Below are 15,986 nucleotides of genomic sequence, written 5' to 3'. Positions count from 1 at the left end.
AACGGCGCAGAGCGAGGGATTTTTGGCGGGGGGGGGGGTTAAGGGGGGGGGGCTTCGTCCTCCTCATGCAAGCTAGCTAAATAAGGTTTATGCATGAGGAGGACGAAATCCGCAGAAAAAGGGACCCTGGATTTAACGGGGGGGGGGGGGGGTCAGGAGCCTCCTCCTGGGGACCCGCGGGGTTCAAATCGGGGGTTAAATCAAAAAAATCTTACCCCCCAGCCCCAGGGAGCTCCGAAATTGGCCCCGATGAAAAATCCAACATGGCCACCGTTCCCAGGCTCTGCCGACCCGGGAAAGGCCTGGTCATGCCGGGAGAAGAGGAGCCCCGGGCTAAATTTGCTTGTCCTGCCGAGGAGGGACCTTCCCCACACGGCAGGCAAGCAGTACAAGGACCCTGCCGCGAAAAACGCGAGGAGGACAGCCCATAAGAAAGGCAGGCTGCCTGCGAGACATAGCCGAGCCGCGGCTGAAGGAAAAAAAGTAGAAAAAAAGCTTTGATTGACAGCCTGCAAAGCAGGAGAGAGCAGGAGGGAAACCTGCTGCCTCCTGCCTGTCTGGCTGCCGGTTCAAGGCCTGCTATGACCAGAAAAAGTAAAAAATGATGGTCAACTGCTGCAAATAAGTTAGAGGTAGGTGAGTACCTGCAACTTGTTTAAAACTTTTTTATTTTATTATTATTTTTTTTTTTTACTGAGCACAGCAGCGGGTTCAAAAACCCTCTCGGCAGCCAGATGGGGGGGGGGGGGGGGGGGGAACGAGACCCCGAGAGACTCGGTCCCCACACCTGGAAGCGTCCATGGACTCAGGCTATGCAGCGCAAAAGGGGCAAAGCCCCCCTGAGCCGGGCAACAGCTGGGAGATGGAGCCGTCTCCCACACAGAAAAAAGAAAAATCACTAAAAAGGGCAAAACTTCTTCCTTTTTTTTTTTTTTAAACAAGGGAGAACCAGAAGAGATACTTGCTTGAGCCTACAAGAAGACAGAAGAAAAGGCTGACTAGCCTACAGCAGAGAACCGAAGGGGAGATGCTACACCTGCTGGAGACAGACGAATACTGAAGGGTTAGAGGATAGGCTCTGTCCTGATATAGGGCATCCTTCAAGTTTTAGTCTGTCTCCACCTGCTGGAAAGGAGGCTCAACCCACTGTCTGGACTGATCCGGGTACGTACAGGAATTCTCAATAAGCTGTGTTGTACAAAAATTGAAAAAGTTGCATAACAATTGTCTGCCCTACCTATTTTTATTCTCAAATATACTATATTATATACAATATTGTAATATCATATTACTTGATGGAACTTTATTGGAAAGCAACTTACATTTGTTTTAGGGATAAATCCAGTCCGATTTATTTCTGCATCTTTACTTTTTACTCCACACGGACTGGGCACATATCCAAGGCGATAGACCATGTGCCGAAACCTTTTTGAAAGGTCTATAGGATAAATTCCAAAAGACACATTCGCCATCTGTAGGAATCCACTGGAAATTGTACCACAATATTATCAAATTTGAGGCATACATCAAAATTTGTAAAATAGTGAATAAACAGCTAAAACAAATTCTTAAAATGAAGATCATACATTGTTTCAAAAGTATTGATTATTACTACCAAAATACAGTACATGAAAACCAGCAAAATCACTAGTTGTATGCATAAATGTCTATATATGTGTGTATTTGTAGCCAAGCAATGGACTACCCAGCACTCTGGACAGGTCAGGAAGAGAACAGGTATTCATCTGAACATCTGGCCTTCCAGCCATGATAGGGCGACACCCTGATGATGGGGATGGGGTCACTCGCTCATGACATGGCTGCACAATAGCAGCCATGGGAGATAAAGCTGTACTGACATAACAGCAGTAACAGCAGGATACAGCGCTGGTGCCCTGCCCTCTACAAGGCACATTGATGCCCCAACCATTGCCCATCTTGCCTGTCCCTTCTTAAGGCCCTACATTTTATATGTGTGTTTATACTGATGCTTGGGAGTCTCTGAGTGTTTGTTAGAAAATTATACCAGATGATTGTACACAGCAGAGAAAGGAAATTTCTTTCAGGAACTTGAAGAGAAACAAAACTGAGGCTTTGAGCCACTGGCTGCCAGTGTGTTTGTCTGTTTGCTTGCAATTGATTAAAAAACTGATTAGTTGACAAGGCTTTATAGGATTAATTTTCTAACTACTCATATGGATTTAAAGTAATTTACCAATTAAATTTACAATAGTTTAAAGGGAAAGTATTGCTAATGTGCACTCACAGTTTAAGGAAAAATGCATGCATACTTTTGAAAAGGCAAGCCTGTGTGTAAATGCAAACCCTTCCCCAACCCCAGCACAGGAATGTCTCTACTCACTCGCGCATGTTTTAAAATCAGCTGCCCGTGCATACATGTGCGCACGATTTTATATTGACACTCGCATGTGCGCATGAATGCCAGCCCAAGCGCATTAGTGGGGGTGATTTTAGTAGATGTGAGCGGCAATTCCAATAATCATTTCTCCAGGCTGTTTCCAATTTACCCAGTTAAAATATAGGACGTCAAAATAACCCAAGCTAGTCTGCCTTTCTTTTCCTCTACCTGCCCGACCCTTAAAACCCCGCTGACTAGGCAATATTTTTTTTTTTGACGTACACACCATCCACAGCTGAAGTAAAAATATGCGGATAGAGACCCTGGCGCATACTTGTGAGCTTAAGAGTTATGCGCGGATGTCATTGGGAAAATCAGGAACACCTATGCCCTGCCCAGACCACGCCCCGTTTTAAAAAAATAATAATTTGTGTGCGTGCCGGGAGATATGCTTGTCCTCGGGTACTTTTTAAAATCAGCGCAGTGCACACTGGCCTGACACATGCGTATATCTCCCGACTTGGCCACGCATAGGCCTTTTTGAAATCTACCTCTAAAGTTGTAAATCATCGGCATAGAGTTTAAATTATATACCAAATTGCTCAATTAAAAAACAAAGGAAGGCCAAATAAACATTAAAAAGAGCTGCTGATAGCAAATGTTGCTTACCTGTAACAGGTGATCTCACAGGACAGCAGGATGTTAGTCCTCACATATGGGTGACATCATTAGGATGGAGCCCAATCACGGAAACCTTCTGTCAAAGTTTCCAGAACTTTGACTGGCCCCTACTGGGCATGTCCAGCATGGCACTAACTCTGCACCCAGCAGGGGTCCCCCTTCAGTCTTATTTGATAGCTACAGGCAGTGCCAAAAAAATAAAACAACAAAACGTTACGAACCCAACACCCCAGGGCGGCGGGCAGGTTGCGTGAGAACTAACATCCTGCTGTCCTGTGAGAACACCTGTTACAGGTAAGCAACATTTGCTTTCTCACAGGACAAGCAGGATTGTAGTCCTCACATATGGGTGAGTACCGAGCTGAGGATTTCCGAACATGCACCAAATGTACCCAGCAGCGTGCAACAGGCGCAACAACTGGGGTGGAATTTGGTAGAGGGCATCTTGAACCACACCGGGCAGGCGGAAGGGTGTTGGTACATCACGTTGGAAATAGGTTACACAGGACAGATTGGCCGAAGATGGAATCTTGTCTTCCGGATTTGTCTAGGCAATAGTGGGCTGCGAAGGTGTGGAGAGAACTCCAGGTGGCAGCCCTGCAAATGTCAGGAAGTGGCACCGATCGTAGGTGTGCTACTGAAGTCGCCATGGCCCTCACAGAGTGTGCTTTAACACGGTCTTGGAAAGGAATGCCTGCTTGCTGATAGCAAAAAGATATGCAGTCCGCCAACCAGGAGGAGAGAGTCTGTTTACCCACAGGTTGCCCTAGTTTGTTGGGATGGAAAGAGACGAATAACTGAGTGCTCTTCCTGTGGGCAACTGTACGGTCTAGGTAGAACGCTAGAGCCCGTTTACAGTCAATGGTATGTAGAGCCTGTTCCCCTGGGTTGGAGTGGGGCCTGGGAAAGAAGATAGTATGATGGTTGATTAATGTGAAACTCCGAAACTACCTTAGGCAAAAACTTAGGGTGAGTGCGGAGTACCGCCCGTTCCTGCAGGAGTTTAGTGTAAGGCAGATAGGTAACTAGGGCCTGTAACTCACTAACCCTGCGAGCTGAAGTGATAGCCAAAAGGAAAATCACTTTCCATGTGAGAAATTTTAGGTCACAGGAGTGAAGAGGTTCGAATGGTGGTTTCATGAGCCGTCCGAAAACCAGATTAAGGTCCCAAGAAGGGGCTGGAGGACGTAAAGGTGGCTTGATATGGAGCAAGCCTTTAAGAAAACGTGTTACGAGGGGTTATACCGATATAGGGGCATCCCCGACACCTTTATGCAAGACGACTACCGCACTGACATGCATTCTGATGGAAGAGGTCTTTAGACCTGACTGACAGATGCCAGAGATAGTCCAAAAACCTTGGGATTGGACAGGAAAGGGATCAAGGGACTGTAAGGTGCACCATGATGAGTACCTTTTCCATTTATAGGAATAAGATTTTCTTGAGGAAGGCTTCCATGAAGCAATCTGGACAAGAGAAACCGAATCTGAAAGGTTAAGTGGTTGAAGGATGCCGTCAGGGACAAGGCCTGAAGATTAGGATGGCGTACACATCCGTTGTTCTGAGTGATCAGAAGCGGGTGCGTTCCCAAGGGAATGTGCCTGCGGATGGAGAGATCCTGGAGTATGGGAAACCACACTTGGCGTGGACAGTGAGGTTCTATCAGGATCATGGTTCCCTTGTCCTGACGGAGCTTCACGAGAGTCTTCGAGAGAAGAGGAAGTGGAGGGAGTGCATAAAGCAGGCCGGCTGCCCACGAGAGGGAGAATGCATCTCTGGGCTGAGAGCGCTCGGTCCGAATAAGGGAGCAGTAATTGTCCACTTTGTGGTTCTGAGGGGACGCAAAGAGGTCTATCTGGGGATGACCCCATCGCTGGAAGAGAGAGGTCGCTACCGAGGGATCGAGAGACCACTCGTGTGGCTGGAAGACACGACTCAGTTTGTCTGCCAAGACATTGTGCACTCCCGGCATATGGGTGCCCCTGAGGTACATCGAGTGGGAGAGGGCTTCCACCCAAATCTGCGCAGCTTCCTGACACAGAAGGAAGGAGCCTGTGCCTCCCTGCTTGTTGATGTACCACATGGCCACCTGGTTGTCCATCTGAATCAGGATGACGTGATTTGATAGGCAATCCTGAAACGCTCTGAGAGCATATCGCATTGCTCGAAACTCCAGGAAATTTATCTGGTGTTTGGCTTCCTCTGGAAACCAAAGTCCTTGTGACTGCAGATCGTTCACATGAGCTCCCCAGCCGAGGTTGGAAGCGTCGGTGGTGAGAATGAGTTGAGGATCTGGCAGGTGAAAAGGCAGTCCCTGGAGGAGACTGTCTGATCTTTCCACCAGGTGAGAGACAGACGGAGTGCGTCGGTGATGTGGACAATGGTTGACAGAGCCTGATTCGCTTGAATCCATTGTGACCTCAGAGTCTAATGCATGACTCTCATGGCCAGGCAGGCCATTGGTGTGAGGTGGACTGTGGACGCCATGTGTCCGAGAAGGATAAGGAATTGTCGAGCTGTTGCTGTATACTGAGACTGTAACTGATGAGCGAGGGACACGAGGGTTTGCACTCGTTGTTGAGGTAGAAAGGCTTTTGCCTGTAAGGTGTCCAAGTCTGCCCCAATGGACGATAAGGTTTGAGATGGGACTAAATAGGATTTCTCATAATTGACGAGAAATCCTAGAGAAATTAGAGTGTGTAGGGTAAAATCCAGGGACGATCGAGTGGCTTGCTGGGTTGGGGCCTTGATTAACCAATCGTCTAGATAGGGGTAGACTTGAACACTTTCTTTCGAGAGAAAGGCTGCGACAACCACGAGACATTTGGTAAAGACTCGTGGTGCCGATGCTAGGCCGAATGGAAGCACTCAGTATTGATAGCGCTTTGGGCCTACTAAAAACCTGAGATACCTGCGATGAGCTGGAGCTATCGCAATGTGGGTGTACGAGTCCTGGAGGTCCAGAGAGCAGAGCCAGTCTCCTCTTTGTAGAAGAGGTAGAAGTGAGCCCAGGGTTACCATCTTGAACTTTTCCCGCTGGAGGAACTTGTAGAGGGCACGTAGGTCCAGAACTGGACGAAGCCCTCCAGATTTTTTGGGGATCAAAAAGTACTGGGAATAGAACCCTAGGCCTTGTTGTGAAAGAGGGACGGGTTCTATTGCTCTTAACTGGAGAAGAAGGGAAACCTCCTGCTCCAGAGGGACAGAGTGGTCGGTTACTCTCCACGCTTGTAGAGGTGGTGATTCCGGTGGAAGAGCAAGAAAGTTCAGGTGGTAACCCTGAGCAATGATTGCTAGCACCCATTGGTCGGTTGTGATGGATTGCCACATGCCATGAAAGTGGCACAATCGACCTCCTACTGGTATGGGTGGCAGAGGGATCAGGCTGCTGCTCTCCAAGGGAACGTCAAAAACCTGAAGCAGGCCCCGGCTGGGGAGCTGCCTGTGGCTTTTGCTTCCGGGGCTGGCGGGGCTGAGATTTCTGATAAGGCCTTGAAACTCGGGACATTGTTGGTGGAGGATAGTACTTCTTGGGCGGAAGAATGACTTCTTAGAGTCCTTCTTGAAGGGCTGTCTAGAAGGGAAGTCAGCAGTTATCGATGAGAGCAGTTTGAGGGTCTCATGATGGTCCTTTAATTCAGCCACTATTTGTTGAATCTGTTCACCGAACAGATTATCTCCTATACAGAGCAGGTCAGAGAGTCTGTCTTGTACTTCTGGGTGAAGGTCAGAAGACTTGAGCCAGGTCTAGCGTCTTGCCGAAATGGCAGTTGCAGACACTCTACTGGAGGTGTCGAAGGTATCGTAAGCTGTTCTTATCTCATGTTTTCCTGCCTTAAACACCTTGTTGACAAGGGTTTGAAGATGTTCTTGAAATTGGTCAGGCAGGGTTTCAGAGAAGTCCTGTATTTGCTTGAAAATGACCCTGTTGTATTGGGTCATGTACAGCTGGTAAGAAGCGATCCTGGAGATAAGCATGGCCCCTTGGAACACTCGATGACCAATATTGTCAAGGAACTTGTGTTCCTTGACAGGAGGGATAGAGGAGTGTGGTTTCATCCTTTTCGCTTTCTTTTGAGCCGATTCCACCACAACGAAGTGGTGGTCAAACTGAGATTTTTGAAAGCCAGGGGCTGACTGTACCAGATAAGTAGTGTCAGCATTTCTGTGTACTGGGGCAATGGATCCAGGGTTTTCCCAGTTCTTTTTGAGGAGGTCAAAAATAACTTGATGAATGGGAATAGAAGTGATCACTTTAGGGGCATCCAGGAATTGGAGAAGCTCCATCATCTGGTGCCTATCATCTTGCTCTGTCTGAAGCTGGAAAGGGACCAATTCTGACATTTCCTTCACAAAATTAATGAAAGAGAGGTCCTCTGGAGGAGAATGCTTTCTACTTTCAGTAGGAGAGGGAGGTGAAGGTAAGTCATCGGTGTCTGTGTAAGTATCATCATCCAAAGTGTCATAAGGATCAGTAGGCTGACCTGTAGGACGAGAAGGGGGTTGGATACCTGAAGGGCCCGGCTGAGGCTCCAAGAAAATCGAAGGAATCACCGGGGCACCGTGGACGCCCTGGGGGGCATCGAAGGCATCGATGGCGCCGATATGCGTATCGCTCCCGATGAATGAATCGGTGGCGAGGGACGACATGGCATCGATGGCTGAGGCAATACCCCCGAAGGAGGGATGCGAAACAGTATTTATCCTTCCGATGAAGCTGTCATCGGAGACCCAGGAATTACTGGTGGAAGGGCAGTCATGAGCACCTCCATCCGGGATAGCAGCGGTGCCAGCGCTGCTGGAATCAGGTCGGTAACCGGTTCCACTCTCGGTGCCGGTGTTGGTGCCGGAGGGACCTGGAGTCGTTGCATCGCCTTGTCGATGGCCTCCTGGGCCAACCGGTCCAGTTCTTCCCAGAGACCTGGGGCAATGAGCTCCAGCTCCGTGACGGAAGAGGGAGGCTGAGGCACAGTCGGAGGGATCACCTTTACAGGCGAAATTTCGACTCCCAAACCCCGATCGGGTGAGGGTGGCCTCGATGTCCCGGTCGCAAGAGTGGTCGATGCCATTCCTGGATGGGGCTTCTTCGATGGTGGCTCGGACGGTGGCGAGGTCGATGATTTCGCTCCCTTGACAGTCCGAGACTTTCGATGCCGATGGCGATGTTTCTCCCTATGATCCCCTCGATCTTGAGGGGAAGAAACGGGAGTCGATGGCCGTGAAGACGTCGATGGCAGGTGGTCACTGGACGGTTGTCGATGGTGGTGCAACTTCGACGGTGCCGGTTCCGATGACATTGATGTGATAGACGGCATCGGGGGGTGAGCACGGAAAAGGAATCCCGTCTTCTCCATTCTGGCTTTGCAACCTTTTGGTGTCATGAGGGCACATTTGGTGTAAGTCAGGACATCATGCTCACGGCCTAAACACATTACACAGACTCTATGAGGGTCTTTGATAGACATGGTGCGAGTACAGCCCGGGCACGACGAAAACCCGACGCCATGGCCATAGAAAAAATCGAGCCGCGGTACGGTCGACAGCCATTAGGCCGCGAGGGCCAAACCCGATGGTAATCGACGAAAAACGGTGAAAAAACTTACCGGAGTACCGCGGCCTGAGAAACGTTAGAGGAGGGACCCCTGTGGGGCAAAATAATTTTAAATAAGTCAGTGAGGAAAATTCCTGTCAGGAATGTGTTCAGAGCTCCTAAACCGCAAGGCTACTGCTGCTTGGAAAAAAGAAGACTGAAGGGGGACTCCTGCTGGCTGCAGGGATATTGCCATGCTGGGCATGCCCAGTAGGGGCCAGTCAAAGTTCTGGAAACTTTGATAGAAGTTTTCCGTGATTGGGCTCCATCCTGATGATGTCACCCATATGTGAGGACTACCATCCTGCTTGTCCTGTGAGAAAAAATCGAACCTTGTGGTACTCCAACCTTCTGAGTATACTACTCTGAACAATTACCTTGAAATTTAACCTGTTGTTTCCATCCACTTAAATATCATCTAAAGCATTCATAGAGAAGACCTGAAATTCCTAATTGTTTTAAAAGCAAAAGAAGCACCTTATGATTTATAGTATCATAAGCAGCTGAGATGTCTAAAAACTTGCGCTTTATTATCCAATTGATGATTGAAATCCAATACTGAAACCAATAAAGCAGAGTTGCTTACCTGTAACAGGTGTTCTCACAGGACAGCAGGATGTTAATCCTCACACATAAGAGACATCATCAGGATGGAGCCCGATCACAGAATAATTTTGTCAAAGTTTCTAGAACTTTGACTGGCACTTACTGGGCATGCCTAGCATGGCACTAACCCTGCAACCAGCAGGGGTCCCCCTTCAGTCTTGTCTATAGTAAAAGTACGTGCAAAAAATAAAATAAATCATAAGCGAACCCAACTTCGCGGAGTGGCGGGCGAGTTTCGTGAGGACTAACATCCTGCTGTCCTGTGAGAACACCTGTTACAGGTAAGCAACTCTGCTTTCTCACAGGACAAGCAGGATGGTAGTCCTCACACATGGGTGAATAGCGAGCTGAGGATGCCCGAGTAATGCACCAAATGCACCCAAAGTCGTGCAACAGGCACAACAACAGGGGTGGATTTGGGTAGGAGGGCATCCTAAAAACCCAGGATGTTGGGTATTAAGCTAAGAATAGGTTGCGCAGAATAGACTGGCCAAAAATGGAATCTTGTCTGCCAGCCTTATACAAGCAATAATGGGCTGCGAAAGTGTGGAGAGATCTCCAGGTCGCAGCTTGATAAATATCGATAAGTGGAACTGAACGAAGGTGTGCCACTGAAGTTGCAACAGCCCTTACAGAGTGTGCTTTTACACGGTCTTTTAGCGGAATGCCTGCTGGCTGGTAGCAAAAGGAGATACAGTCTGCCAGTCAGGAGGAAAGGGTCTGCTTTCCCACTAGATTTCCCAATCTGATGGTATCAAAAGAAACAAATAATTTGGTAGATTTCCTGTGGGCTGATGTGCGGTCTAAATAAAATGCTAGGGCATGGTTGCAGTCCAGGGAATGTAGAGCCCTTTATCCTGGGTTTGAATGGGGCCTTAGAAAGAAAATAGGTAAAATGATGGATTGATTAAGATGAAATTCCGACACAACCTTTGGTAAAAACTTAGGGTGTGTATGGAGGACCACTCTGTCGTGCAGAAATTTAGTGGAAGGTCGGTAGGTGACTAATGCCTGAAACTCACTAACCCTGCGAGCTGATGTTATAGCGAGAAGAAAAATGACTTTCCAGGTGAGATAGCGGAGATCACAGGATTGGAGATGTCCCAAGCGGGGGCTGGAGGGCGCAAGGGAGGTTTTAGGTGGAGCAAACCTCTCATGAAGCGTATGACTAAGGGATGTGTAGAAATGGATATGTCCCCTATGCTGTTGTGGAAAGCAGCTACCGCACTGACATGTACTCTAATAGAGGAAGTTTTCAGACCTGACTCTGAGAGATGCCAAAGATAGTCCAGAAACTTTGAACTGGAACAAGCAAAGGGGTTCGATGGACATAGATGTGCACCAGACTGTAAACCTTTGCCACTTAGAGTGATAAGAGCGTCTAATGGATTGAGATATAGACTCCGAGAGGTTACGGGGTCAGAATATCAGCCTTTCAACAACCAGGCCATCAGTAACAGGGCCGTGATGTTGGGGTGGCGTTGGCTCCCGTTGTCCAGAGTGATCAGTAGCGGGTCTGTCGCCAGATGAACATGCTGGCATACCGAGAGGTACTGGAGGATTGGGAACCAGGTTTGACGTGGCCAGTGAGGGGCTATCAGAATCATTGAGCCCTTGTCCCTTCGTAACTTCTTGAGAGTCTTGGAGATGAGTGGAAGTGGAGGGTATGCGTAGAGGAGACCTGTGGACTATGAGAGGATGAATGCATCCCTCAGCTGTGAGAGGTGCCTGCAAGTGAGCGAGCAAAAGTTCTCTACTTTGCAGTTCTGGATGGACGCAAAGAGGTCCAGACGTGGATAACTATAGTGTTGAAAGAGTGTGTCCACTACCATGGGGTTGAGAGACCACTCATGCGGATGAAAAGTTCGAATCAGCTCGTTCTCCAGGACATTGTCCACGCCCGCCATGTAGGTCGCCTTGAGGTACATTGAGTGGGAAACAGCCCACGTCCATATCTGTGCAGCTTCCTGACACAGAAGGTAGGAGCCCATTTCCCCTTGCTTGTTGATGTACCACATCGCCACCTGGTTGTCGGTCTGAGTCAGGATGGTTTTGTTTGAGAGGCAATCCTGAAAAACCCTGAGGACATATCTGATAGCCCGAAGTTCCAAGAAATTTATCTGATGTTTGGCTTCCTGTGGAGACCAGGTTCCCTCAGTCTGCAGATCATTGACATGAGCACCCCACCCTAGGTTGGAGGCATCTGTTGTCAAGATAATCTGAGGTTCTGGAGCCTGAAAAGGAAGGCCTTGAAGAATATTTGAGTAGTGCCTCCACCAGGCCAGCGATAGGCGGAGCTGCTTGGTAACATGGACAATGCTGGACATTGGATGATAAGACTGAGCCCACTGGGATCGCAAGGTCCACCGTGTCACTCTCATGGCCAGGTGGACCATGGGAGTGACATGCACCGAGGATGCCATATGTCCCAGCAGGATGAGGAAATGACGAGCTGACAAGTAATCCCGAGCCTGGAAGTATCGAGCCAGGGACGTGAGAGTGTAAGCTCAATCCTGAGGAAGGAAGGCCTTTGCCTGTATGGTGTTTAGATCTTCCCCTATGAAGGATAGGGTTTGAGATGGATGTAGTTTGGACTTGGAATAGTTGACTAGAAACCCAAGAGACAAAGTTTATTGAGAGTTAGTCGTAAGGATTCTAGTGCTAGGCTTTGGGTCAGAGCCCTTATCAACCAATTGTCAAGATAAGGATAGACATGGAGTCCCTGATCCCTCAGGTAGGCCGCGACCACCACAAGGCACTTGGTGAAGACTCGTGGTGCGGACGCTAGGCCGAATGGCAGGACCCAGTACTGGAAGTGCCTGGGGCCAACTAGGAACCGAAGGAACTTTCAGTGAGACAGAGTGATGGCAATATGTGCGTATGCATCCTGAAGGTCTACAAAGCACAGCCAATCTCCTCTTTTAGTAGAGGAAGGAGGAAACCCAGGATTACCATTATGAATTTTTCTTTCTGTAGATACCTGTTCAAGGCACGCAGGTCCAGGATGCGACGAAAGCCCATGTCTTTTTTGGATGAGAAAATACCGAGATTAGAACCCTTGCCCCCGTCAGGAGGGGGACACCGGTTCTATTGCTCGGGAATGGAGAAGGACAGAAACCCTCCCTCCTCAAGTTGAGAGGAATGGGTCAGATGGACCCCCAAGTCGGCCGAGGTGGGGAGTATTCCAGTACCATCAGGAAGTTGAGGTGGTACCTTGGGACACTTCAGCTAGGACCCCACTGGTCGGAAGTGATTGTGTGCCGTATGTTGGAAAAGTGGTACACAATCGACCGCTGACTGGTACGGAGGGTAGAGGAGGTTGGCTTATGCTCTCTAGCGAGGAGTCAAAACCCAGCAGCCAGGCCCGGCTGAGGGGTTGGCTGGATCTTCTGAGGTCGTGCTTGTCTGGGCTGGCCCTTCTGGTAGGGTCTAGAAGGATGGCCCCGAGCAGCAGGAGGATAATATTTCCATGGCTTGAAAGAGGGCGGCTTGGAGTCCCTTCGGAATGTCTTCTTAGAAGTGGATGGAAAGTCAGAAGATACTGAGGAAAGCTGGTATAGCATTTCATGGTGGTCCTTTAGCTGTGCTGTTTCCTGGATTTTGTCCCCGAAGAGATTATCTCCAGTGCAGGGTAGGTCAGCTAATTGGTCCTGCACCTCTGGTTGTAGGTTGTAGGACTTCAGCCAGGCCCACCTTCTTGCACTAATTTCTGCTGCAGACACTCTAGAAGCAGTGTCAAAAATGTCATAGGCAGTGCGCACCTCATGCATGCCAGCATCTAGGCCTTTCTGAGCCAAAGCATTGAGATGATCCTGGAATTGCTCTGGTAAAGATTCTGAAAAGTCCTGGATCTTCTTAAAAAGGTCTCTGTTATACTGGGTCATGTATAACTGGTAGGAGGCAATGCAAGAAATGAGCATTGAGCCATGGAAGACATGTCTGCAAAATGCATCCAAGAATCTTTGTTCCTTCCCTGGAGGTATGGAGGAAAGCAAAATTGCTTACCTTGTAATAGCTGTTATCCCAGGACAGCTGGATGTAATCTTCACATATTGGTGACATCACTGACGGAGCCCTATCCCGGAAAACTTTCTGTCAAAGTTTCTAGAAACTTTTGTCTGGCCTTCTGAGCCTACCGAACATGCCCAGCATGCCATGATCCCTCGAGCCACAGGGTCTCCCTTCAGTCTCGTTGTAGCAATGAGCGTTATCCAAAAATAAAATAGCGTATCGGACCCAACTCTGTGGGGTGGCAGGTGGGTTTCGTGAGGACTACATCCTGCTGTCCTGGGATAAAGCAAAATTGCTTACCTTGTAATAGGTGTTATCCCAGGACAGCAGGATGTAGTCCTCACACAGTGGGTGACGTCACTGATGGAGCCCTATTGCTGGGAAAATCTTCTGTCAAAGTTTCTAGAAAACTTTTGACTGGCACTATGAGGCCACTGAGCATGCCCAGCATGCCATGATATTCTCTGCCACAGGGGTCCTCACTCTAGTATTGTAGCAATAAGCTTTAGCAAAAAATAAAATAATAATAAAAGGTATGAGACCCAACTCCGCGGGTGGCAGGTGGGTTTCGTGAGGACTACATCCTGCTGTCCTGGGATAAAGCAAAATTGCTTACCTTGTATAGCTGTTATCCCAGGACAGCAGGAGATAGTCCTCACACATGGGTGACGTCACTGACGGAGCCCTAGTGTGGGAAAACTTTCTTCAAAGTTTCTAGAAACTTTTGACTGGGCCCTGTGAGGCCAATGAGCATGCCCAGCATGCCATGATATTCTCTGCCACAGGGGTCTCTCTTTCAGTCTCGTATGTAAGCAATAAGCTTTAGCAAAAAGAAAATAATAAAACATGTTAGACCCACTCCGCGGGGGTGGCGGGTGGGTTTCGTGAGGACCTACATCCTGCTGTCCTGGGATAACACCTATTACAAGGTAAGCAATTTGCTTTATCCCAGGACAAGCAGGATGCTAGTCCTCACATATGGGTGAATAGCAAGCTAGAGGCTGAGGTCATTTTGAATTGAAGCAACAGTGAAGTCTTGTTGATAAAAATGAGGCAGCCGAAGATCACAGCATAATTGGATGTAGAAGGAGTTGGGATTAAACTGGAAACAAGTTCTTTAAGACAGATTGTCCATATGCTGAATCTTGTCATCCTTGTTTGTCCAAACAGTCATGAGCTGCAAATGTGTGAATAGAACTCCATGTTGCTGCTTTACATATGTCAAGAATTGGCACTGAACGATAGTGTGCTACTGAGGTTGACATTGCTCTTACTGAATGCGCCTTTACTCGCCCTTGGAGAGGAAGGCCTGCTTTTTCATAGCAAAACTGTATGCAATCTGCTAACCAGTTGGATAGAGTATGTTTTCCCACTGCTTTACCCAGTTTGTTTGGATCATAAGATACAAAGATCTGAGTGGATTTTCTGTGGACTGCAGTGCGGTCTAAGTAAAAAGCTAGCGCACGCTTACAGTCCAAGGTATGTAAAGCTCGTTCTCCTTGGTGAGAATGAAGCCTTGGAAAGAATGTGGGTAAAAATAAGGATTGGTTCAAGTGGAATTCCGTAATTACCTTGGGAAGGAATTTTGGATGTTTACAGAGAACCACTCTGTCATGCAGGAATTTTGTATAGGGTTAGTACGTGACAAGTGCTTGTAACACACTAACCCTTCTAGCTGATGTAATGGCTATGAGGAAGATAGTCTTCCATGTGAGAAATTTAAAATCACAGGAATTCATGGGTTCAAAAGGAGAATGCATGAGCGTTGTTAAGACCAAATTCATGTCCCTTTCTGTGACTGGTGGCTGAATTGGTGTTTTAAGTTGAGTTAAACCTCTCATAAACCTGCTGACAAGAGGTTGTATGGATATTGGTGCATCTCCCATTTTGTTATGGTAAGCCGAGATTGCACTTAAATGTACCCTTACAGATGAAGTCTGGAGACCAGAATCTGAAAGATGGCACAAATAGTCTAGTAGAGAAGTTGCGGGACAGGTGAAAGGATCTATACTCTTTTGCCTGCACCACAAAGTAAACCTTTTCCAATTGAAGAATAGTTCTTTCGTGTTGAATGTTTACGTGAAGCTATAACCACTTGAGATACATTGGTTGAGAGATTGTGGTTGTAAGATCAAGCTTTCAACATCCATGCTGTCAGGGATAGGGATTGAAGGTTAGGATGGCACAACCGACGCTGATCCTGGGTTATGAGATTGGGAGCTACTCCCAGATGAACTGGATCCCTGACTGAGAGGTCTAGAAGTATGGGAAATCATACTTGTTGAGGCCAATATGGGGCTATGAGGATCATGGTCCCCCTGTCCTGTTGTAGCTTCACTAGGGTTTTGGCTATGAGCGGTATCGGAGGATACGCGTATAGAAGGCCTGAGTTCCAAGGGCAAGTAAAGGCGTCCTTGGCTGGATGGTTCTTGTGTTTGTGTAGAGAACAAAATTTGTCCACTTTGTGATTCATATGTGACGCAAAGAAGTCTATTATTGGTTGCCCCCAATGTTGAAAGATCCTGGTCACTACTGAAGGATCCAGGAACCACTCGTGTGGTTGGAAATGACGACTGAGGCGATCTGCCACTACATTGTGAACGCCTGCTAGATAAGTGGCCCGAAGGAAACTTGAGTGGTTCAGGGCCCAGCCCCAAATCTGTGCAGCTTCTTGACAAAGAGATATGAGCCTGTACCTCCCTGTTTGTTGATGTACCACATGGCAACTGTGTTGTCTG

The 15,986-nt window shown here is 48.1% G+C and overlaps 1 protein-coding gene across 1 annotated transcript in view; it reads right to left on the bottom strand.

Moving 5' to 3' along the window:
• LOC115092767 (disintegrin and metalloproteinase domain-containing protein 9-like) overlaps positions 1 to 15,986 on the bottom strand; it is a gene marked incomplete at its 3' end in the record, with an annotated part of 1,804,538 nt that overhangs the window by 1,238,750 nt on the left and 549,802 nt on the right. The window contains exon 6 of the mRNA XM_029604071.1: positions 1,323 to 1,485. Coding sequence (XP_029459931.1) covers positions 1,323 to 1,485 — 163 coding nt within the window. The remainder of the gene's footprint in view (positions 1 to 1,322; positions 1,486 to 15,986) is intronic.

Source organism: Rhinatrema bivittatum, chromosome 5, assembly GCF_901001135.1.
Source record: "Rhinatrema bivittatum chromosome 5, aRhiBiv1.1, whole genome shotgun sequence".
Classification (NCBI taxonomy): domain Eukaryota; kingdom Metazoa; phylum Chordata; class Amphibia; order Gymnophiona; family Rhinatrematidae; genus Rhinatrema; species Rhinatrema bivittatum.
Note: the sequence above shows the minus strand (reverse complement) of the source record. Positions and strands in the feature narration are given on the sequence as shown.